This window comes from Xenopus laevis, chromosome 2L, assembly GCF_017654675.1.
Source record: "Xenopus laevis strain J_2021 chromosome 2L, Xenopus_laevis_v10.1, whole genome shotgun sequence".
Lineage (NCBI taxonomy): Eukaryota > Metazoa > Chordata > Amphibia > Anura > Pipidae > Xenopus > Xenopus laevis.
The window spans coordinates 152,002,262-152,025,594 of NC_054373.1; the positions used below are offsets into that span (position 1 = coordinate 152,002,262).

The 23,333-nt window shown below is 39.6% G+C and overlaps 1 protein-coding gene across 5 annotated transcripts in view; it reads left to right on the forward strand.

Moving 5' to 3' along the window:
- hdac7.L (histone deacetylase 7 L homeolog) overlaps positions 1 to 17,804 on the forward strand; it is a 197,107-nt gene extending 179,303 nt beyond the window's left edge. For all 5 annotated transcript variants that reach the window (XM_018247526.2, XM_018247522.2, XM_018247524.2 and 2 more), the window contains 10 exons: positions 2,464 to 2,571; positions 3,188 to 3,243; positions 3,374 to 3,461; positions 5,913 to 6,032; positions 7,927 to 8,024; positions 13,440 to 13,558; positions 13,706 to 13,839; positions 14,634 to 14,718; positions 15,749 to 15,881; positions 16,913 to 17,804. In XM_018247526.2, coding sequence (XP_018103015.1) covers positions 2,464 to 2,571; positions 3,188 to 3,243; positions 3,374 to 3,461; positions 5,913 to 6,032; positions 7,927 to 8,024; positions 13,440 to 13,558; positions 13,706 to 13,839; positions 14,634 to 14,718; positions 15,749 to 15,881; positions 16,913 to 16,958 — 987 coding nt within the window. In that variant the 3' untranslated portion in view covers positions 16,959 to 17,804. The remainder of the gene's footprint in view (positions 1 to 2,463; positions 2,572 to 3,187; positions 3,244 to 3,373; positions 3,462 to 5,912; positions 6,033 to 7,926; positions 8,025 to 13,439; positions 13,559 to 13,705; positions 13,840 to 14,633; positions 14,719 to 15,748; positions 15,882 to 16,912) is intronic.
- Positions 17,805 to 23,333: the final 5,529 nt, after the last annotated feature.

A 23,333-nucleotide genomic window follows, 5' to 3' on the forward strand; every position in this document is an offset into this window, starting at 1 on the left:
TTAATAAATGGGTTAAACTCTTTTCAGCGGAAACCTTGTGTGGGGGTCTAGTTTTTAGTTACTTCTGGTTGATGCCCTGCAAGGTACCCAGGTATAAATATTAGGCACCACAACATTGTTTCCTTCTAGAAAAGTGTGTACTGTGACTTTCTTTTGAATGCCTAAAAGTGCCAGCACTGCCTCAATGCCCAGACAATCTCAAGCATTTGGGCACTTCATAGGAAGACACATCAGGCAAAATGCCCGAAATTCACCCTCGGTGCCACAGAGTGGCTTACGGCTCTGCACAGCTCTGCCCCTCTGCACTGCAGCACGTCTCTACCCTGATTCACCCAACTCGAGCAGTATGTCAGGCAATCTAAACCTCAGGGGATGATTGAGTTAAGGCCTCACACATGGCTTTGATTATCCCAGAATCCCCCAGGTTTTTCCGTGTCTCCTTTGTTATTTCCCTGGCGCTGACGCGATTCTGATGAAAACAAGATGTTTCACGGGAAATGAAAGAAGAAGAAGAAAAAGGAGAAAAAAAGATAAAATAAATTCCTTTCCAGTGCGTTTATTCTTAAAAACAAACCATAATTGAGATCAGAGGCACAAGCAGGCATAGGCTTTTGGGGCTTTAGCCTCACCCAAAATCATTATGTGTTTTATACATTTGCACATTAAAGTTCTGAGCTTGGGCTCGCGAGCCTGCTAATACACTTAGACATCCGAGGATTCCTTTGCCAGATGTATTAAACTCCCTCAGGTACTTGTAATGACCTACAGAAGATACATGCCTATTAACAGCTACATGTAGATGATACATGTCACCCAGGATAGATCTGAAATGACACACTGAGACCCAACAACACTGACACAATGGGGCACATTTACTAAAGGGCAAAGTGACTAACGCTGGCGACAATTTTGTGATGTCATTTTGTTACTTCGGCGATTTACTAACGGGTGCAGGCGTCACTTCGCTAGCGAAGGAGATAGACACTAGCGTTGCTGCGCACTCTTAACGCCAGGTGAATTTTCACTCTGGCGAATGGACGTAGCTACGCAAATTCACTAAGATGCAGATTTTTCCAAACGTTACCTCTTTCCCAGACTTACCTTCGCCAGCTCAAACCAGGCGACGTGAATAGGACTTCCTCAATTTTTAGTGGAAAAATCTTATAAGTCCCAAAAAACGCTGGCGTCTTTTCTTTTTTTCAGAGTGATAGGCTGCAAAAGTCCTTAAAAATGTTTTTTGGGTAACGGGTTCCCCCATACATTTTCTAACATATGGCACATAAACTATACAGTGGGCTCATGTGTAGGGCATTATACCAACTCTATTTTCTTTATTAAGGTTCCCTGGACATGTGTAATGTAATGTATTTGCTGCGACATATACTTTCATTAAACTTTATAATTTCCCACCGTAAGCAAATTAGCCTGAGCGAAGACCTCTAACTAATTTGTGCTAGGCATAATTGAACGCTAGCGTATCTTCTCTTTGATTGCCGAAAATTCACCAGCGTTCGGCTCCCTGGACACAACTTTGCATTTTAGTAAATTACCGTTGTTTGAGCGAAGCCATCGCTGGCGAATTTTCACAGGTTAGTAAATTTCCCCCATTGACTGTGTTAGTGTGGCCTTTTATCCATAATTCTGTCCTGTACCGGGTTTCATGTAGCCCTATCAGAGATTTTTATAGCCCCCCTGTCTTTGCAAGGGCTTTTCGTATAATGTAATATTATTATTTGCGCTTAGTCTGGCCCAGGATTAAAAGGCGTGTCAAATAATAGGCCCAGTATACACATAATAGCTGTATGGAAATTCTGTAGAGAGCAAAATGATTGTATGCAATGGTGTTTTCACACAGCCTTCTCTTTGAGACATCATTAATGAGTATATAAGGGTATGTCAGTATTTTCTGAAACTTTTTTACCATAGGTTGTGTACGATGCATTCGGTGCCTGGAGAATGCACATTGATGTTACAAGGAGTGTAATTTTGGGCAGGACTTCTCTAATGCACAGTTTGGTGCCCTTAGTATAAACCTGTCAGGATATAAATCTTGTACAGGTATGGGATCAGTTATTATGAAACCTGTTATCCCGGAAACTCCAAATTACATAAGCGCGGTCTCCCATAGACTCCATTTTATCCAAATAATTCAGATTTCTAAAATGATTTCTGTCTGTAATAATAAAACAGTATCTTGTACTTGATCCAAACTAAGATATAAATAATCCTTATTGGAGGTAAAACCAGCCTATTGGGTTTTTTTTTAATGTTGACATGATTTTCTAGTAGACTTTAGGTATGAAGACCCAAATTACAGAAAGATCCATTATTCAGAAAACCCCAGGTCCTGAGCATTCTGAATAACAGGTCCCATACCTGTGCAAACCAATCATGCAGGCAACTGATACAGTTATTCACATGCTGAAGCACCAGAGTCTCATCCACTTATTATTCCTCTGACAGGTGGACAGTGACACCATCTGGAATGAACTCCACTCCTCCAATGCAGCACGCTTTGCAGCAGGCAGTGTCATTGACTTGGCCTTTAAAGTTGCCAGCCGAGAGCTGAAGGTAAGGAAACCCATGTCCTGTCAATAGGTTTCACGGGATGGCTTATGTGACACGTGTCCCTGTCCCATAGAGCTTACAGTCTATCTGTCTTGAGTACACAAGGCATGAATACATTATAAATATATATATATATATATATATATATATATATATATATATATATATATATATATATATATATATATATATATATATCTCACAGAAAATTCTGTTGGATACAATAGCAAATGAAAATTAATTTTTTTCCCTTCTGCTACAAGGTTTAAAGGGCTGAAATTTAGAAAATAAAAATTCAGAATTTTAGTAAATCACCCCATTATTTGCCGTGTACAGATTTTTTGTAGGGATGCACTGAATCCAGGATTCAGCCTTTTTCAGCAGGATTAGCATGAATCCTTCTGCCTTGCCAAACCGAATCCAAATCCTAATTGGCATATGTAATTAGGGGCGGTTAGGGAAATCACGTGACTTTTTGTCCCAAAACAAAATACATTCCCCTTCCCACCCCTAATTCGCAAAGGATTCCGGGGGTTCGGCCGAATTCAAAATAGTGGGTTCGGTGCATCCCTAATTTTTTGATGGTTATTTTTAATATCTGTCTTCTTCGTTTTTGCAGAATGGCTTTGCATTAGTGAGACCTCCAGGACATCATGCAGACCCCTCAACAGCAATGTAAGAAAAGTCTTTTATTTTACAGATCAATGTGTTTCTATGAGTTTATACTGTTCCATACATGGAGCCGATCATTATACCATGTGACAGAGGAGTGTACGCTGATAAATGGACTTTATTTTCCTTATAGGGGTTTCTGCTTCTTTAACTCAGTGGCCATTGCTGCAAAACAGCTGCAACTAAGACATGATGTAAGAAAGATCCTCATTGTAGACTGGGTAAGTGCAAACAGTGATAGTCCCTTGTCTTTGTATGGCAGCTGCTTTATTATAGAGCTTGCCAAAATGAATTGTAAACAGGTACTAAGGGTGGTTATTGTTCTGTAGGTATAACACATGCATTGATCAGTAGTAGCGTGCAGGGGACATATACTCTTCTATATAACTTAATGTGCAATAGCTCACAGTTCTGACAACTTCTATTTACTTCTTACTTTTTTATTTACCTTCTTTAAGTACACTGCTAAAGTCATGCATATACTTTGTCTCCTGCTGTTCAGCCTAGGCTGAAATTATTTTACTGAAGCAGGATTCTTCTTTTGAAGCTTCTCTGCTCAGTTCTATTATTGACTGTGACAGGCATGAGACAACTAAGCAGGGATACATCAGTAAATTAAGTATAATACTATGAAGTCTTAAAAAAATAGTAATACAGGTATGGGACCTGTTATCCAGAATGCTCGGGATTGGGGGTTTTCTGAATAACGGATCTTTCCGTAATTTGGATCTTCATACCTTAAGTCTACTAGAAAATCATGTAAACATTGAATATACTCAACAGGCTGGTTTTGTTTCTAATAAGGATTAATTATATCTTAGTTTGGATCAAGTACAAGGCACTGTGTTATAATTATAGAGAAAAAGGAAATGATTTTTAAGGATTTGGATTATTTGATTATAATGGAGTCTATGGGAGACAGCCTTTCCGTAATTCGTAACTTTCTTGATAACGAGTTTCCGGATACAAGATCCGATACCTGAATTGCAAAGTGACTTTGGGCAGTTTTAAATTAAGTTATACATAGGGCATCGGCTTTAAACCAATAATCTAAAGGGTTATCCAAAGGTCTAGGGAGTATTACAGTTTTGGTAGCAAAGGTGTATCAGAAGAGTTAACTATGAGATTTTCTTGTAATTAGTGGGTTAAATAAAATTATGGGCTAAAGGTAACGGTACAGTAAGAAATATAATTTTGTTCAGTGTAGCAAGCATGTCACTGGTTGCTGTGACATTTCTAGACTTGGGCAAATTGTGCCCATAAAACAAAGTGGGGGTCATTTATCAAAACTGGGCAAATTTGCCAATGGGCAGTAATCGGTGTCAACCAATCAAATTGCTGCTTTCATTGTTCTACTTCCAGCTGGCTTTAAAAAGCTAATCACTGATTGGTTGCTATAGCAGGTTTTCAACGAATGCAGGAAAAATACCTGAATCAAAAATATTTATTGTGTGGTTCGGTTTTCCTTTGGAAGAATTTAGCATTTTTCTGAAGACTTGGCACTGGGGCAGTGCATTGTGGTTTTCTGTTACTAGCACTTAAAGTAATGGGTTTGTCTATGTGGCATGTAATTTACAAACCCTAAAGTAGTTTCACCCTGGGTGTGGAATTGAAGTGCGGTTCCACTTGCACTTTCCCCCTGGTCATGGGAGTCGTTTTTGTGGTTCATATATTGGGAGGTGAAATCGTTTGAATTTGGACTTTTGATGTTGTTTTGGATCTGTGATCGCGATGGGATAAAACTGTGGATCCGTAGTGAGTGAGATGTGGTTTATCTGGTTTGGAGTTGTCGATGGTTTGGGTTTTCTTTTAATTCCAGCATGGTTTCCCTATTGCCATGGTTTCATATTTAATTGGAGAAAGTGCTATGGTCTCATTAACCTTAAGTTTTGATATACTGTAGTCAAGTCTACCCTTCTGGCTGAGGGCTAACGGCCATGCAGATGTGTAGGCTGTTCTTGTAATGCAATAACCTGGAGATCTGAGTTTGTTCAAGCTTCAGGCTTTCACTCAGCTACAGGGCTGGCACATTATCTGGAAAGAGAGTTTATGATATGGACAGGTTTCTTTATTGGCTCTTGATTCTGTGCTCCTTTGTGGTTTGACTGAATCACTGAATGTGGTTTGGCCTGGTTGATATCTGGAGGAATGGTGGTTTTCAACCTCTAACTTATGGTTTCCACTATTTACTGGAGAAGTCGGGCGTTTTGAAGCATATTCCGTTCTTGTGTTTTATGAACCAATGATCTCTTTCTAGATAATAAATAGTGATGGGCTGGCACAAACCGGATCACACTTCAAAAATAGATGTAGTAAAAAAGTTTTTTTTATTAGAGCAAAAACATCACAACAAAGGCCTCACGCGTTTCGTGCCATACGGGCACTTAGTCATAGGCCAGGACTTTTTTTACTACATCTATTTTTGGAGTGTGATCCGGTTTGCCCATCACTATTTATTATCTGCTATATTGCCTTCCTGAGCTGAAGGTTTGGGGTTTGTGCACCTGGATCCCCCGCTTGTTTGGGTAAGTTAAACCCAAAATTACTACTTATTGCATTGAAACTGAACATTAATATATATATATATATATATATATATATATATATATATTTATATATATATATATATATATATATATATATATATCCTAAATGAACTCTTTCTCCCTCAGGATGTACACCATGGAAACGGGACACAACGAGTATTTTACACGGACCCTAACGTGCTGTATATCTCTTTGCACCGGCACGACGACGGCAACTTCTTCCCAGGCAGTGGAGCAGCTGACGAGGTGACTAAAGAATTAGCAGATCTTCCGATATCATGAGACTGTTACATTGCACAAGTGTTAGATTCCACGGCAGCGCAGGGACACAGCCCGCCTGTCACACAGTAGTGATGCGTAGGTTTCATGGTAAACCAAAGGCTGTATGTTCTGGCTCTAATAGCAGCCATATGACACCATCAAAAGGCTATAACGGAATCTAGAACTGACATTCCAGATCATGTGCAAGTTCTACAACAGAAGGGACTCTGGGGTGAAGGGCTAAGAGGATTTTGCATTGTAAACACTTTATCATCATCACTTTGATATTCTGAGGAACAAAGGATTTTGTGAGAAAAAGGGAGGGAAGATGCAGAACAGATGGGGAATATGCGTTCCTGCTCGAAATAACTCCTTTGAAACCCATGTTATAAAAATGATGGACAGAATGCTTGAATTTCATCATTTTATGCCTACAGAGAGAACTTTTATCTCTTGGGCTGTTAACACTTTAACTACACGATAAGCCAAGATTAAACAGCCAAGCCAATAACATTGAGATGAGATGGGGAGTTTTGATACCGATGTCGTCCTTTACTTACAAAGAGAGTGGGTCGTGAATTCCTGTTTCTGTTTTACCCGTTTAAAGATGCCTTTAAAGGGGAAGTAAAGTCTAAAATAGAATAATGCTAGAAATGCTGTATTTTGTATACTAAACATAAACATGAACGTACAAGCCTAATCAAATAAATGAACAAAGTTGGCCACATGGGGTCACCATCTTCTAACTTAGTTAAATATCTTTGCAAGACCAAGACTGTGCACATGCTCAGCGTGGTCTGGGCTTCAGTTGGGAGGTTAAGCATGGGTATCGTCATAAATTATCAAAATAGCACACGTTAAATAATATCTGCCACAAGCTGATACAACAAGACTGATTAATAATCGGAATATACTGGGTCCTGTTATCATGTAATCTAATGTGGATTTTATAGATTTTGTTTGTTTAATACAAACTTTCTCCAACTCTGCAGAACCAGTGGCTGTAGCAAAATAATCGTCCAAATAGAATCCAAGTTTATCTGTTTAAATCTGGCTCCATGATCTTTGTCCCTGCAGCAGAGTTGGAAACCATAAAGGGGATGTAACGCCAAAATAAAATCCTACTCTACACAGTTGCTGACTGCTCTACAGGGAAACAAACAAAGCTGCTTGAGTTCTGCAGGGCTGGGAAGTAAGGCGGCAGGCTCCCCATGCTGTTCATGAGTATGATTGTTTCCCTGCAGAGCAGTTAGGGACCATCTGAAAATTCCTATCCACAGCATTGAATGAAGGGAGAATTTCACTGCAAAAAGTCAGGTTTCTTATAAAAATGGTAGACATTTTTTTAATTAAAGTATAATAGAGATAGATTTCTTTTTCATTGAAGAAAGTAAAAATGAGATTTTATTTTCTTGCCTTTACATGACCTTTAAGCTCTGCCAATACAGTGAAGCCTATGCAAAGCTAAGCCCAGCAACCAGAGCCCAAATGCTGCTGACTTCAACACCTATCATCCCCTATATCCAAAGCGGGTATACCACATAGATGGTCTAAGAGACCTAAGTTTGCAGTACCTATTTAATAGACCTTTCATGAGATGCAAATGCGAAAGCAGAAACCAGAAAAGCAGTTGCAGGAAATAAGAGCGTGTGATAATGGGTGCAGTTGTGGGAGACCAGCAGTAACCAGAAACACACTTTCCAGGGAGAAAACATGCAGGATCAACATTGCCCAGTACAGATGGAACTTTTGGTACTCTGGCCACCAAATAAATAGTGGCCTAATATCTCACCACAATTTTCTTAGAAGAGATTTGCTATTTGCTTTTTGCTTTTCCCCCTTGCCTGTCAAAGATGTGACTGTTCTTTATTTATTTTAGGTTGGTGCAGGGAATGGCGAAGGTTTTAATGTCAATGTTGCATGGACAGGCGGTTTGGAACCTCCAATGGGGGACGTGGAATACCTCACAGCTTTTCGGTAAGCCTTCATATTGCCGTCTTACCCTCCCACTGTCTTTCCTGCTTCCTTTTTCCAGATTTCACACTTCCTCTTTTCTGCTCCCACTTTTCACTCCTTTTCGTTTCTGTCTTTTCTGAACTTTTAGCGCATTTTAGTGCTGTTGGAAAGTGCCGGATGAGAAGAGCTGGGGACTGAATCCCTCTGGGTGTCCACAGTACAGGTATTCCTAGGCAACGTCAATGCAGCCTCGTTTTGCCCCACCACAATATCAGGCCCTCCATTTGTACACATTATAGGCACTACATGAACCTTAAGTGAATGAACATTTGCCAAGACACATCACACTATGAAACCAACATGTAACTGGTGCTGCACTGTGACATTGCACACCCTAAATATCCTCAGTGGGATGTAATAAAGGAAACATACATTCAACTCAGCATCGTAGGACACAATTTCTATCCAAATTATTGGATCTTTCACAGATATATTTAGGGAGCTTAGTAAAATGTAAGCATGGGAGGGAAAGAAACAGGTGCAGGCTAAAAATAGCACATGGAATATAACATAACTGAATGTTGTATATCGGGCAATATTGGTGGTGTTCAGCTCCTGGAAAACAAAGATGGAACTGGCTGTCGCTGCTCCCTTTGGTAAGTGTATACACTGGGAGCCCGATCATACTGAAAGGTGAGCACAGGGGTAAAGAAAAAATATATCTGTGAAGGTTACAATATTGTCTATAACAATCACAACCATTGTAGCTTTTCTGTTCTTTAGAAGTGTAATATGTGTTTTTTTGCATGGACATACTAATGATGATTGTCCTTGAGTTAACCCATTTGCTACCAGAGTGGCATGCAGCCTATTACCCATAATCCAAGGAGGACCTTATTACCATTTAGTGACACCACTCTTCACTACCAGCACCTCTCTCTCTCTACCCTGTTTCTCTGCCTTTGCCTCTGCTGCTGAAACTTGTCTTGAGTCTCCTCTTCTTAGCTGTGTGTTGATGTTTCACAGAAGTGGTCATTGCATTAGCTGACTGTAGCAAAGCTGTGATTTGCCTGCACATAGTGTTCCGTATTGCATAGTTACTGTTATCTTTTTGCACATTGTTATGGTAAGGACCTCCATCCTGTGGCTGATCATTGAACGTCAGCAAGAATTGTGGAGCCACAAGCTGCAGGTCCCTGCTCTATAATAAGCCTGTTCTACACTACATTCGTTACTATTTCCAATAAAATGTCAGCCTTATAGATAGGACTCCTAGGCTTTGCCATTGTCTCATTCTTTTCGCATGTCATACAGCAGGAGAGTCATTGCGGAAAGGCTCATCCTGCAGGAATTAAATTCCAGGAACATTCCATTTATTGCAGTAATTATGATTTATGTGCATTATGACACATAGATCCTTGAGCAGATATCCAGGAAATGCAAAATTCACCCATTTCTGTGCAGCAAGGGAGATCTCTTTGCACTGTAACTATTCATAAGCAATGCTCATTTTATTACACTTATGGTGTGTATTCTCTTCGTATCCTACCGTTCTCCATCTCAGCAGTTTAAATGGCTACACCCAGAAAATCAATGCACAGAAGTTGTTTTGCTTCTTTAATGTTGCCTTCCTACTCCTATTGCGCAGGCAACAGGATGCCTATAAATACTTCGGAATATCAAACAGGGAAAAAAAGATAAAAAAAAGTAGCTTTTGTTCTTCAACGTCACTTGTTTGGCTACATGCAACTAAAGGAACAGCACTGGCAGCACCAGCATAACGAGCAGATGTATGTGGGACAGTAATGAACTCAGGAGCCATAATTAGCCCTGTGGGAAATGCAAAGCTAGCATGGCCACAGAGGAAAGGGTGTCTAACTTTAGCCTTGTACCTGTTTCATGAAAAAAGGATGTGAGCCAGATTTGTGGTGAGCCGTGCAGAGAAGTGACGCTACAATAAGAAAGGGGCTGGCTGTAATTTCCTTGCTCCTATTGCTCAATTTCCAATAAATACACTGTGATTATATACAAAGGTCATATGGTCAGTTTTCTGTGATGGTGGGGGTGGTGATATTTTACTTGTTCCTGGAGAGAATACAGAATGCATGGTTTGTTCCTGGAGAGACTTACAGAATACATTGTTTATTTACTCTTTGACGTTACTGCCATAAAGCATATTTACATAAAATACAGGAAACTGGCTGATCTTTAAAAAGTGCTAAAGGACACCAGGACATTTGCGAAGTAATCAGAGTTAACGTTAATTGATTGTCATTTTATTAAATTCATTTGTTAGGTTTATTAAGAGGGGAAAGTTACAGATCCCGTAAGGAGAGCCCAGTTTAAATAAACATTACAGTGTTTCCATTTTAAATGCACTCTAATTGGCCAAGTCAAACACTGACCAAAGCCTGCCCCCCGGCTCAACAAGTATCATTATGTTTATAACCCAATATTTAGCGCAGAAGGCATTACCGGAAGCTGCCTTCTAGTTTTATTTTCTCAACATGTAGGGGGTTATTTATTAAACTCTGAATGCCAAAAACCCAAAAAAAAATTTCACTATAAAATCCAAATTTTTACTGGGAAAAAACACCACTAATTTCTAGTGATTTATTATACCCCAAAGATGGAAAAAAATCTGAATCCGAAAATCCGGCATCTCAGACCTATTGAGGTTGTATATAAGTCAATGGGAGAAGTCCCAAAGATATTTTGATCTGCGCTGGGTTTCGTGCAATAATGAAAAGATTTTGTGGTTTTCAGGGCAAAAATCTGAAAAAAAAAACCTGAGTTTTCGGGTGGAAATTCCGAAAATTTTTTACCATTAGGTCTTTCATGAGTTTTATTTTTCCCTGCAAAGAAAATTTTAGGGAAAGTGTATTGATAAATAATGAGGAAAAAACAGTGTGGATTTGGTTGGAGTAGTTTTCAGAAAATATTGAGATAAATTCCCCAACTCTGAGTTGTAATATATTTGCCTTGGCTGATGGGATCTGCACGCATAAGGACATCACATTTTTTAACCACTAGATGAAATGTTTTGAAATGAGTGGAGAGCAGAGGCAAGTAATATGGCAGATCCTTTTACAAGTATGGGTATGATCGGGATCTGGGGTTTTCTGAATAAGGAGTCTTTCCATGAGATGAACAACATGCCTTTTAAATAAAACCAATAGAATTGTTTTGTCTCTCATTTTAAGGTGGCCATACACGATAAGATCCGCTCGTTTAACAAGGTCGCCAAACGAGCGGATCTTAATCCGATATGCCCACCAAAGGCAGATAGATATTGAGTTAATCTGATCGTTCGGCCCTTGGGCCAAAATATTGGATTACATGAAAGAAAATGGGCCAACAGGATGAGGACCACATCAACTAGTCAATGTGGTTCTCAATCGGCAAGAGAACTCAAACCTGCACAATCAATATCTGGACAATTTTTGGCCGGATATCGATCAGGGAGACCAGTCTGAACTCCCTGTACATGAGCGATAAATTGCCAAATTGGTCTAAAGTACTGATATCAGCAGCTTTAATCTGCCCATGTATGGCCACCTTTAGTTTGGATGAAGTACAAGGTACTGTTTTATTATTACAAGGAACAAAGGAAATAATTGATGCAAATTTTAATTATTTGCTTAAATTAAAGTCTGAATTAAAGTCTAAATTACTCACTTAATTTGGATCTTTCTGAAAAATGGGTTTCTTGATAATAGATCCTACCCCTATATATAATTATAAATGCAGTGACTTCAGTTTTATTTATTCTATACTAATCCAGTCCCAGAACTGTTAAGCTACACAAATACAATGTGCATGCTGCCCTAAGGGCTGAATTTATGTACACAGCATTTTGTGATGCATTTTGTTATGCATTCTTTCATGCACTGCACATCCCCACCTATTACCCCATTGCCCTTGTGTTTGTTCGGGATTTAATCTCAGCCATCTCCAGCCATTATAAACCTACACAGAGAACATGGAATGTTACTGCTGAGCGCTCCGGAAGCTGGCTGCCCTTCATGAGGATGGAAGTCATAATACGTTTCCCCAGCTGTTTCATCACTTGTACATTGGCCCTTCCACTAACTGCAATAAGTTACCCCCAGAGACCAGGCTCCGCATCACATGGCAGGCAACGAGGGGTTAAGTGGAATTTACATGTGTCCGCTGCAGTGTCTTACTTCTGTTCCACATATGAGCCCATTCCCCCCGCCCAGTTTTGCACATCTGGATCAGATTGACATGAAAGGGTTTCTATAAATAGGTTTACTGCACAAAAAAAGCATGATTCCACTCACGGCTCTGCTCAGGATTCCTGTTTCCTCGTGTTTTGTTTTTATGGGCAGTGAGAGTGTTAGCTCTGTGGGCTAGGCATTAGCGGTGGGTCCATGCGCGATAGGCATGTCTAGACCAATGACTGGGACACACTGGGGCTGCACCGTAATTTGTGCATTTAACCATCCCAGGGCATGTTAGGAACTTTAGATTGTGAGCTCCTGTCAACAGAAATCCATTCAAATGATGACAAACCTCTCTAAATTGCTGAATAACATGTTGGCAGTGTTTAAATGTTAATACCTTTTAAAAAGGGGAAGAGCAAACAGCTAGGAATACAGTGATATGAGCAGGCAGTGCTATCCGGAAACCCTAAAGCTCCAAATTATGGGAAGGCTTTCTCCCATAGACTCCGTTTTATCCAAATAATCAAGATTTTTTTTAATTATTAATCTCTGTAATAATAAAACTGTGCCTTGTACTTGATCAAAACTAAGATATAATGAATCCTTATTGGAAGCAAAACCAGCCTATTGGGTTTATTTAATGTTTACATGATTTTATAGTAGACTTAAGGTATGAAGATCCAAATTACGGAAAGATCCATTATTCAGAAAACCCCAGCTCCCTATCATTCTGGATAACGGGTCCCATACCTGTATTATACAGGCTTCGTGCACATCCACCCAGTAATATTCTGTCTTGGTTTATGATATATTTCCCTCGCATTGTGATTGTGACACTGTATAACAAAACATTCTGAACTTGACTGATAAGTAGGGAATTAGCTTCCAGTTAGGGCCAGATATAGCTTACTGTGTTCCAACGGAGCTGTCATATTGCTTCCCTGGCTGTATACAGTATCAGTTATAGTCACTGACCACGGTAATTGCATCCCGGTGCTGTTTTCTGCGAGCGCTGCCTCAGTCAATTAATGTGGCATTTCCTACTGATGTTTTGTGTCCTACAACAACTATGAGAAAGCAATGTTCTGTAAAGACAATTTATGGATTATTGCCTGGGGCATATTTACACTATTATGTACATCACAGCCATAGAAGTGCAGTATTAATAGACTTTACAAAATAACGATTTAAATAGAGAAATAGCGATAAAAAATGTAGAGAGCCTGATTAATCTCTCATCTCTTTCCAGGACGGTTGTAATGCCAATTGCCCATGAGTTTTCTCCAGATGTCGTCTTGGTTTCTGCTGGGTTTGATGCAGCTGAAGGGCATCCAGCTCCTCTTGGAGGATATAAAGTCACAGCAAAATGTAAGTGTGTGCCATGGCCAAGGACATCTGGCAAACAGATCTGGCTTTGGGAAATGATTTTAAGGACTGTTTTTATTTTTAATACTCGTTGGTGTTGCTGGAAATCTCATGGAACCTTTATTCACCATCTTGCTCTCCTACTTTCAGGCTTTGGGCACATGACACGGCAGCTCATGAGCTTAGCAGGAGGCCGGGTGGTGCTTGCTCTAGAGGGAGGCCATGATCTGACATCTATATGCGATGCTTCAGAGGCCTGCGTCTCGGCCTTGTTGGGAAATGAGGTAAGAATTTTACATGCAGTTCAACAGTGGTTAGCTGGTGCCATTAAGCAGAACCTGCTGGGCAACAAGTTGCCTGCAGTAGATCCATTACATTCTTTGGCCAGCCACACTCTTAGGGAACTATGTGAAATAGATATCCGAGAAGAAAGAGAGAAACTTGGTGAATGGCGGCATATATGTATAAGGTAGAGGATAGATAGAAGGCTCTAACACTGTTTCTGAGTAGAGGTGGGATTTATTTAATACTCACACATTCTAGGTTTACAGTAACACAAATGCTAATCTTGAACAGTTCACATATTTCATATGATTCGTTCTTCTTGTCCAACAGTGGCTTACCACTGCCTTGGATAAAATATCAGGAAGTCTATAATCTCTAATATTTCATCCAAGGCATAGTCTACACATCACAGTTAGTGCATTCATACAGTACCCAACTCTACAGTACCCAATAAATTCCTGTGCAATCAACCCCATTTTCAGATGGTTGGGCAGCGGATATTTTACTTGTTTCTAAAAGATGGTAACTAAAAGCCTCTAGTTTTCCAATAACAAAACCAATGCATCGAACACCTGGCAGGTTATGATGTTATAGTTCAGCAGCAGCTAAATCCTACATAGAAAAGTGTTGATGTTTGTTCCACTTCTGCAAACATGCAAGCTGTTTTTGAACCCATACGTTACAATGAGTTGGGCGATTATACTTTCTTTATGAAGTACTGAAGTGCTATTTGCCGTTGAGAAAATATGCTGTTTATATTTAGTTCCCATAATGATGTCCTCTTTTCTTCCAGCTGGATCCCCTCCCTGAAGAGACTTTAAGACAGAGGCCCAACCAAAATGCTGTGTGTTCTCTGGAAACCGTCATACATGTCCAAAGTAAGTCTTCATTATTTTTGGGGTGTTCGCCGTGTGGGGAGGGTGCGGGCTTGATTGATTTGGAAGACAAAGGCCTTGTATCAGCTGAAACTGCAGGGAATGTAGTATATAAAAATGTAGTAAAATGTGTGGCAAACCCATCCAGCTGGGAAGCACAAAAGGACGTTCCTTCGGCAGCTCAAGTCTGGAAGACATAACTTCAAAGAACTTGTCATAAGGCTCTGTGTGTGTGTGTCAATTAATAACAGAAACTAATGAGAACTCAGCTCTCTAAAATATGCCTAGGGAAGCCAGATTGGCCATGGTTCCCTGAAAGCCTACAGCAGGGTCCTACTAGAATGGAACCACTCCTCCTCGACACCCTCCCCCCCAACTCCTCACAGTGGTCTTTCCTGGAGGCACGGTTTATCTGGATGTTGTGGTTGTCTTATATTCTGTAATATTGCTGCTAATGGGACTGAAATACAGTCAGTCAGATGCTCCTCACTGCACTCTTATTGCATGGACCTAAATTTAATGTGTTTTATATTTATTTTATATTGTAATATATATATTAAATGTGGTGGGTGACTGACAAAAGGCAGCTCTGTCCTTACTGACTGCAGGACTGCATTGTGACTGCACCTGCTGGTGCTTTCTAACTTGCGCAGTGATTTGTCAGGGTATAAAGTGCAAAAAAACTTGGAATTTGCCCAATTTTTGTACCCTGTAGTACTGCTAGATCAGCCAAAGAGCTCATATTGGAAACTAACTATTCATAGTATCCTACCGATTTTACTATTATTTGTAACTAGGCTTATGCAAGGTGCCAACCATTGTGCATTGTCCATTTTCTAGCAGTTGTGTTTATGTTGGTATGATGTGCAGTCTCTATGTCAGTACTATAGATATAAAGGAGAGTAAAAATGATTTCTACTCTGCATTGTTTCCATTGACCGAGCTTCCAATTCCTCGTCTAGTCAGAGTGACTGTGGCACCACTTGGCTCACGGGCAAGTAGGCATATTTTACTGACAGGGTCTTTGTTGCAGGTAAATACTGGACGTCAGTCAAGCAGTTTTCCTCCAAGGTTCAGTACACTCTACTGGAAGCCCAGAAACACGATCGGGACGAAGTAGACACGGTGACGGCTTTAGCCTCCTTGTCAGTGGTAGCTGGAAACAGGTAAATAATGTTATTTATAATATCAGGACATGAACAAGACCCAGATCAAAGCTGAATGCCAGGCTATCTCAAGGGTTTCTCCACTTCCATCTTTTGGGAAAATGTCCAACTAATCGCCTTCATTCTTCTACAGTCAGTAGCTGTACTGGACTCCTGCCAATACCATTTACATCAAGCACTGCCACTATTATCCAGAGTGCTCCAAAACCCAGCAAAAAATAGATCCCATACCTTTATCTCAGGAAGTGAGTACAGGAGTCACTTAGATACCAAATCAGAGGTTACATTGCAGAAACATATAGAGGCGCATTTATCAAAGGTCGAGTTTTGGATTCATGTGAGTTTTTAAAAGCACCCCTAAACTCCCTTAAATTAGAGATTTGACCAATCGAAATTTATTGAATTTTTAAAACGCGGATCAATTAAATCGACCCAAAAACTCGAATCGAATTCAAATCGAATTTGATTCAAAGTTAAAGAACTCGATTCAAGTTTTTTGTCCGAAAAAAACTCAAATGTCAGGCTGCAAACAACTCTAAATTGATCCCTGGACCTAGTCCCATTGACTACAACAGTGATTCTGCAGATTTAAGGTGGCAAATAGTCTAATTCGAATTCTTAAAGGGCTAGAGTATGATAAATATCAAAAATCTAATTAAATCTTTTTTAAAAAGATTTGAATCGAATTTAAATAACTGCATAGTTGAATTTGACAGTTTTGACCAAAAAAAAAATTAAAAATTCTAATTTTCAATTCGCCCCTTGATAAATCTGCCCCATAGTGTGCAGAATATGCTCCAGTGGGTAAGTGAAATTTCATTCATTCATTCATTTCATTCACCCCCTGTATCCCCCAAATATCTCCTCAAGAGCAGGCATTGTTCAAGGAAAGTGCAGACATCTGGGGTTCAGCTCAGTCTCCTCTGGAGGCAACACAATGAACAACTCTTCAAAGTCTTCAAATAGTCATTTTGTTTTTATCATGGTAGGTAACAAACATATTAAATATCAATTGTTATCCCCTGACACAGGCCTCCGGAAGAGCCAATGGAGGAAGATGAACCCATGAGTTTATGATGGGGAAGAAGATAGGTGTTGGTATGGTTGTATTACTTTAGCCCTGAACCGTAGGGCAGTTTGCATCGTTATTGCCTTACAATAATGATACTGTCCCATTTATGTGAGTCCATGATTAAAGTCTTGATGGGGACTCCACCTAGAACTGAGACATTGAATATGCTTGACCAAAGATATTGCTCAGGCGAGCTGATGGTTGTGGGATAAGCAAACGGACATTGGAAGACTGTGTGTATTGTCCATATATACAATATTTACTTTTAACCAACCAAAATTGCCTGCAACCATAAATGTGTTCCATCTTTTGAAGAACCTCCACTTGATAGCTGACTCTTTGTCAGGATCTGATGGATATCTACAAGCTGAGCACATTATTAGGGCATAAAGCTCAATGCCAAGCCGAGAAATCCTGCATCACCAACAGCATTTTGCAAAACGTCAATAGAAACTGGTGTGACCTCCTACCAAGAGAGCGGTTTTAATACAGAAACCTTGCAATTTATACCCCTCCTCTGCAGACCACTCCGTTTAAAATGAGGGTCTCCGACATGGACTGTTTGTGCCTTGCACAGTGGGAACCTTCCTTGTATCCTACATACTCCTCATGACCACTAACACCGAAGTCTTATGGATTGTGTTTTGTTCATTTGCACTATGGGGAAGATCACCCTGCGACCACAAGAAACAATATGAGGACAACTTCATACCAGTTTTCGGCAAGGGGGCTTGTATACAGAATCACTATGAACACAACATGGACTTTTATTTTGCTGTATTATTGATGCTTATTAAGATTTATTCTGGATGAAGTGTAATGATATGAAAGTAAATGTTCACTTGCCTATGGTTATGAGCTTCCATACGGGGTGGGGAGAAGAATTTAGGAGCAGCTTTGAAATGGTTAGTGATGCACATTTAATATTGATACAGAAGAAAATATTTGAGTTTGGGTTTGTCCATTACTTTTTAATGGTGTTGGGTTAGTTAGACCCTACCCCTGTGATTTAATGTATGTACAGTACATGTGCGATGATTAGACTATGGCTGATCCAGAATGAAATTCCTGGAATTGCTGGAGGCTGCACATGTGCTGTAGGAGATGATGTAAAGCAGTGATCCTCAACCAGTAGCTTGTGCACAACATGTTGCTCTCCAACCCCTTGGATGTTGCTCCAAGTGGCCTCAAAGCAGGTGCTTATTTTTGAATTACAGACTTGGAGGCAAGTTTTGGTTGCATAAAAGCCAGTTGTTCTGCTAAACAGAGCCTCAATGTAGTCTGACAATCCACATAGAGGCTACTAAATGGCCAATCACAGCCCTTATTTGTCACCCCAGGATAATTTTTCATGCTAGTGTTGCTCCCCAACTCCTTTTACTTCTGAACATTGTTCGTGGGTTCTAAAGGTTGGGGATCCCTAATGTAAAGGATCACTTACTGCTGTATCTTCCTTTAGGATTGAGGTGTAGGTCCTGACAAAGACTACCTAACCACTACACAAGGAGCTTGCCCTCCATATTTGCACGCCTTGTTAAACAATAGTTTTGTCTCCCTTGGAGAACATTAAGAAGATTCCATTTGTTTGGTTGAAAGCTATAGACAGAATCAAGGGATGCCCCCACTTACTGATCATGAGCAATCAGTCCTACCAGGGTAAATCTTTGTAATGCACAAGCGCTAGCTGGGTTAAAGGGAATGCTAAACCAAAGGTAAACATTCTGTAATCATAGGCCATATGGTGAAAGGCGTTGGGTGCATATGCCTCAAACTCAATTATTTCAATCTTTGTTTTGACTTTTACTGGAATTATGTCATAAAAGGCATTGTTTGCCATGGGACAGTAACTCATAGCAACCAATCCGTAGGTAGAATTTACTTCTCACCTATTTAAATGCAAGCATCTTTCCTGGTTGCCATGGGTTACTGCTCCTGGGCAAACTTGGCACCTTTTTATTACATATAGGGGTATGTATCTTTTCTACAGAATGGCACGTTTAGTCTTGTTATGAAGCAAAAATATGTATTTCCTTGGCTCTAATCACACTAGTTTTCTTCTAGGATTGTATATATCTATTTCTACAGCCGCTGCCTCCACTATGGCACATTCCTATGACCAGTAGATGTTCCTTATCAAGTAATTAGGGTTTCAGCAAGGTGCCCAGGTGCTTGCTGGGAATAGATAATATCTAAAAGTACAGGACCTCATTTAATTTTAGGAGGGTTTAATAATCTCTTTAAGGAGCAAAATGACCACTGGTTGTTTCTGCTTATCCCCAGGCAGATTTTCCACCAACTACAGCCACAGGTCTTGTCAGAAACAACTTTGAAGTGATAATAGTGGGGCGGGAAATAACTGTACCCCCTTTAGTTCACATATTGTACCCCTGTCAGGTGTGATGACTTGCAAAGCGTGAGGAGATAAAGTGTAAATCAACGCAAACAGCTGCCTAAATCCCAAGCTCGCAGGGACCTCCAGATCAAAAACAATCTTTTTCCTCCCCAGGGATCAAGGCTGCTTTCCCATCCTGTTCTCTCTTCCCTCTGCCCATTCCCAGTCGCAAATTTTATCAGCTCAATAACTAATCAAAGTGTCAGAATATGACAACATTGCATTTTCCTTTTCAGAATTATAGAGCCTCAGAAAAATGTGTTTTACCTTCCATATTTGCCAACATCTGGTCTAGATAAAGGATCTTGTTTAATCTTGAACCCCGTGGAATTCTCTGCCACATAAAGGGGGTTTTACCCTTCACTCCTGAATGTCATTAGAAAATAGCACATTCTTGCTCTGCTTTAAGGGTTAAAGATAATAATCATTTCTGAACTCGCATTAAAGGGTCATAAATGGCATAAAATGCAAATATTAGATCTCTTTGGCAACTGCGTATGAAGTTTTCAACTTCTATGAGAGTTCAACCTATAGGTGAGTAAGGAGACATTAAAGATTCCTTTTTATCTCCTCATCACCCGTAAGTTTTTTCTGCCCTGGGGCAGAGGGAAGTGACTGACTATTTAGTTGCTATATTTTAGACTGCTTCCGCCCTATGAAGCCTTGTATTCAGCAGAAAATATATGGCAAGAACTGGTCAAACGCAGATAATTACTGCAAAAACTTAAGTGCTTTTTATTAACACACTACAGGGCAGATTTATCAAGGGTCGAAAAGTAAATTAGAATTTTTGACTTGAAAAATTCACACATTTCAATTTTAATCCCTTTATTCAAATGTAAATTTGAATGTGAGATTTATCACACCTCGAAAACAGTCCTAATTCAATATTCTCCACCTAAAACCTGCCGAGTTCATGTACAAGTCAATGGCAGAAGTCCGTTGAGCCATTTGGAGATGTAAATAGCCTTCCTGACATTCAAGTTATTTTTTTTTTTCTGGAGAAAAACTCGTTTCATGCGATTTGAATTTTCACATAAATTCGAAATTCGACCTTTAATAAATGGGGCCTCTACATGTTTCCAGAAAAAGCTCTTTTTTCAAGTGTTTGAAAAAGAGCTTTTGCACAAAACATGTATGTGTTAATAAAAAGCACTTACATTTTTAAATTTGACCAGTTCTTGCCACATATTTTCTGCAAAATATTTAGTTGCCATATAGTTAGAGCAGATGCCAATGCTACTCCAGTGCTACAAGCTCAGTCTGAACCCCCATTATGCCACCACCACCCACAGAACTGTCAAACCCCACCCCTTATTTTTCAGGAGTTACCAGATTTTGGGTTCTGTCCCTTGGTCTCCCATCATGCTTAAGCATTCCCCTGATTTCTGATGATTTTACACGACTTTGGATGTTCTTCTGCAAAAATTCAAAGTGCGCAGCATAGGATCTTTGGCTACAGAAAAATCTGCACATGCGTGTGACATCACTTTTGCCAACGCCACTTCTGGGTCTCAAAAATTCATTGGCTGGCAAAGCATCTCCACTAAAAATGAGCCGGTAAGGTTGACGGCTCTGCATCCATGCCACTTGCTCCCTTCCACTGTTCTCCGGTCTTTCCCTTCCCTACAAATTGGGTTGCCTCCTGCCTGGTATTTCATTGACCTAATCGGTAAAATACTGGCCCCGACCTGTAAATTTGTAATCCCCATTGCCTCTACCCCCTTCCCGTCTATCCCTCCAACACCTCTGTAACTCCAATCTCTGCCTGTTCCACCTCCTCCACAATTCCTCCCACTCCTTCCTCTTACATCATCGTCCAGCTCCTTTTCCCTGCTGACTGGTATTGCCCCAGACAAAAGGTGACAACCCTACCCGCTGATAACTCTCTCTTTAATTGCACCCAAGTCTCATTCTTCTCCTGCCAACCCTAGTCTTGTTTGTACACTAGATGATCTCATCCTGGGTAGGGAACATACATAAATCAATCTAACCCTTTCAAAGCTTGGATTCATGGTGGCAGATCCCATAATTCCTAGGCCGATAATTGGCTGAGGGTAGCGTGATCACACGGCAAGAATTTTACTGGCAATAATATAGGCAAAAATTAGATATTAGTGAAATTGCTGTGTGGTGGTTGCTTGGCCTTTATGGACCAGACGTTTCTTCCTGTTGATAATGTATTATTTTGTAAATACAGAAAATTCTCATTATGCACCACATATTTACTAAGGAAAACGTTTAAATCGTAAATGTAAATACCGTCCCAGGTGTGATAGAGAAGGTTGAGGGAATGCTTGGGAAATGCCTGTGGAATTATTTTGGTGCCCAGAGTTCACAAATTTCCAACAGAAGGTCCAGTGAATGAAAGATTCTAAGGTGACCCCTGTACTACAGCTCGGAGCTGCCAATGAGAGATGTGCTGGAACATTACAGGGGGGCTCCACTAAATAGAATAGAAATAAATCAACTTGCCTAATGTAAAGGAAGGCAAAAACTTCTGCGGGGGTTTAAAGGTGGGGCCTAAAGCTGTCAGGACAATTTCCCCCCCAAATGACCAGTGTGTTCCTTGTATATTAGATGGTTTGTATTTGTATCCATTGGGTCATTGAGTAGCTCTCCAAATAAATGTATATTTCAGTTTGTATGCAAGTGTGTTTGTGTGCGCTGGTCAAATTTTGGATTGTGTTGTGTATTAATTTCCAAGAGGCTTAAACATGTAAAAAAAAAAAATACAAAATACATTGGAGAGGGGTTGAGCCATCTGTGCTAGTCCTCGGGATGCCACAGGGTGTCGCCATTTCCCATTAAACTTTCATAGTGGAAATGGGTTTCTTGCTGCTCACTGGAAGTACAGTACAACCTTACAGAGCTGCCTCAGAATAGATCCTCCCCGAGATCACGGATTGAAATATACAGGAAATGGGACCTTTTATCCAGAATGCTCCTGACCTGAGGTTTAAGGGGTCTTTATTGTAATTTGGATCTCTATACCTTAAGTCTACTAAAAAATATAATTTAGAAATAAAACCAATCGGATTGTTTTGCCATCAATATGCATTCATTATATCTTAGCTGGGATCAGTAACAACTGCTGTTACAGTGAAAAAGAAAATAGGTTTTAACATTTTGAATTATATATATATACATAATTCATGTATATATTATATAGAGGCAGATTTATCAAGGGTAGAAGTGAAAATTCAAAGTAGAAAAATTCGAGCTATTTTTGTGTACTTCAACTAGGAAATAGTCAAAATTCGATTTGAATTTGAAAAAAATTTAAATATCTAAATTTATCATGTACTGTCTATTTAAAACTTCGACTTCGACCATTCGCCATCTAAAACCTGCCGAATTGCTGTTTTAGCCTATTGGGGGGACCTCCTCGAACCCATTTGGAGTCAATTGGTGAACTTTGAAAAATCGAAGGTTTTTTTTTAAAAATACTTTGAATCAAATTCGATCAAATACGAACAAATCTAATACAGCCTATTCACCCGCAATTTTTTTTAAATAAATTTCGGTTGGTCTTTTTTTATTTGAATTTCAAGGTTTTGGGAGTTTAAAAAAATGTATTCGACTCATGATAAATCTGCCCCATTAAATATATATATATATATATATATATATATATATATATATATATATATATATATTAAAAAAAAAAAAAAAAAGTACCCCCTCTTGTAAAATATAAGGATATTATAAGTTACAGAGGAGTTCCATGGCTTTTATATAAGTCATGGAACTCCGAGGTGACTACCAATATCCTTATACAGGGGGTAATTTATTACAAGTTTCAGTGAGTCATGTAACAGAAATGACATCACTAGGCTCCGATTATAACCGATGACATCACTGGATATAAGGCTATAATTTACAGGATATTCATGGCTCTTGTGTATTTTATATATGTGTGTGTATATATATATATATATATATATATATATATATATATATATATATATATATATATATTAGGGAT